The 550-nt window shown below is 70.4% G+C and overlaps 1 protein-coding gene across 1 annotated transcript in view; it reads right to left on the bottom strand.

Annotated features, from left to right (window-relative positions):
- Positions 1–550, bottom strand: part of PCID2 (PCI domain containing 2) — a 36,598-nt gene extending 36,048 nt beyond the window's left edge. Inside the window, exon 1 of the mRNA XM_011979432.1 lies at positions 150–550. Within this exon, the coding sequence (XP_011834822.1) occupies positions 150–185 (36 nt within the window). The 5' untranslated portion in view covers positions 186–550. The remainder of the gene's footprint in view (positions 1–149) is intronic.

The following is a 550-nucleotide window of genomic DNA, read 5'->3' as shown; positions in this document are numbered from 1 at the left end:
CGGCTCGCGCCGCTGCCCGCCGGGGACCCGGACAGAGGACAGGGGGCGAGGCGCGAAAGGAAGACGCCTGAGGGTCCAAGGCAGGAGGGGACACACGGAACACGCCGAGGGCCAACCACACCGCCGCGCGCTCCCCGGCTAGGACCCACCTGCTGCAGGTACTGGTTGATGGTAATGTGTGCCATGGCAGCGCCGCCGAGCACAGAGCGCCACCCCCTACACCCCAAGCGGGCCAGCTGGCGTCACTTCCGGCCCTCGGTCCGTCTGGGTCCCGGAGCCCCCGACCCCGTCGCCTGTGCGCAGGCTGGTTCCGGAGGGAGAATCCGGGGACCGGCTCGGCGACACGCTCGGGCTAAGGGGTCCCGGGGTCTTTCTGTCGGGCCCCCGTCCTCTCAGCCGGGACGCCAGCGGCTGATTGTGTGTTCGGGCCGGCCCGGGCTGAGGGGTTTGGGGTCCAGTGGCGAGAACAGCCCCACTGCTAAACTGCCTTTCACTGCGCTGTCCCCTCGACTGCCCCTTGTGAAAACGAGGCCGCAGATCACGCTCCGCG

This window comes from Mandrillus leucophaeus, unplaced genomic scaffold (genome assembly GCF_000951045.1).
Source record: "Mandrillus leucophaeus isolate KB7577 unplaced genomic scaffold, Mleu.le_1.0 Scaffold201, whole genome shotgun sequence".
Lineage (NCBI taxonomy): Eukaryota > Metazoa > Chordata > Mammalia > Primates > Cercopithecidae > Mandrillus > Mandrillus leucophaeus.
Note: the sequence above shows the minus strand (reverse complement) of the source record. Positions and strands in the feature narration are given on the sequence as shown.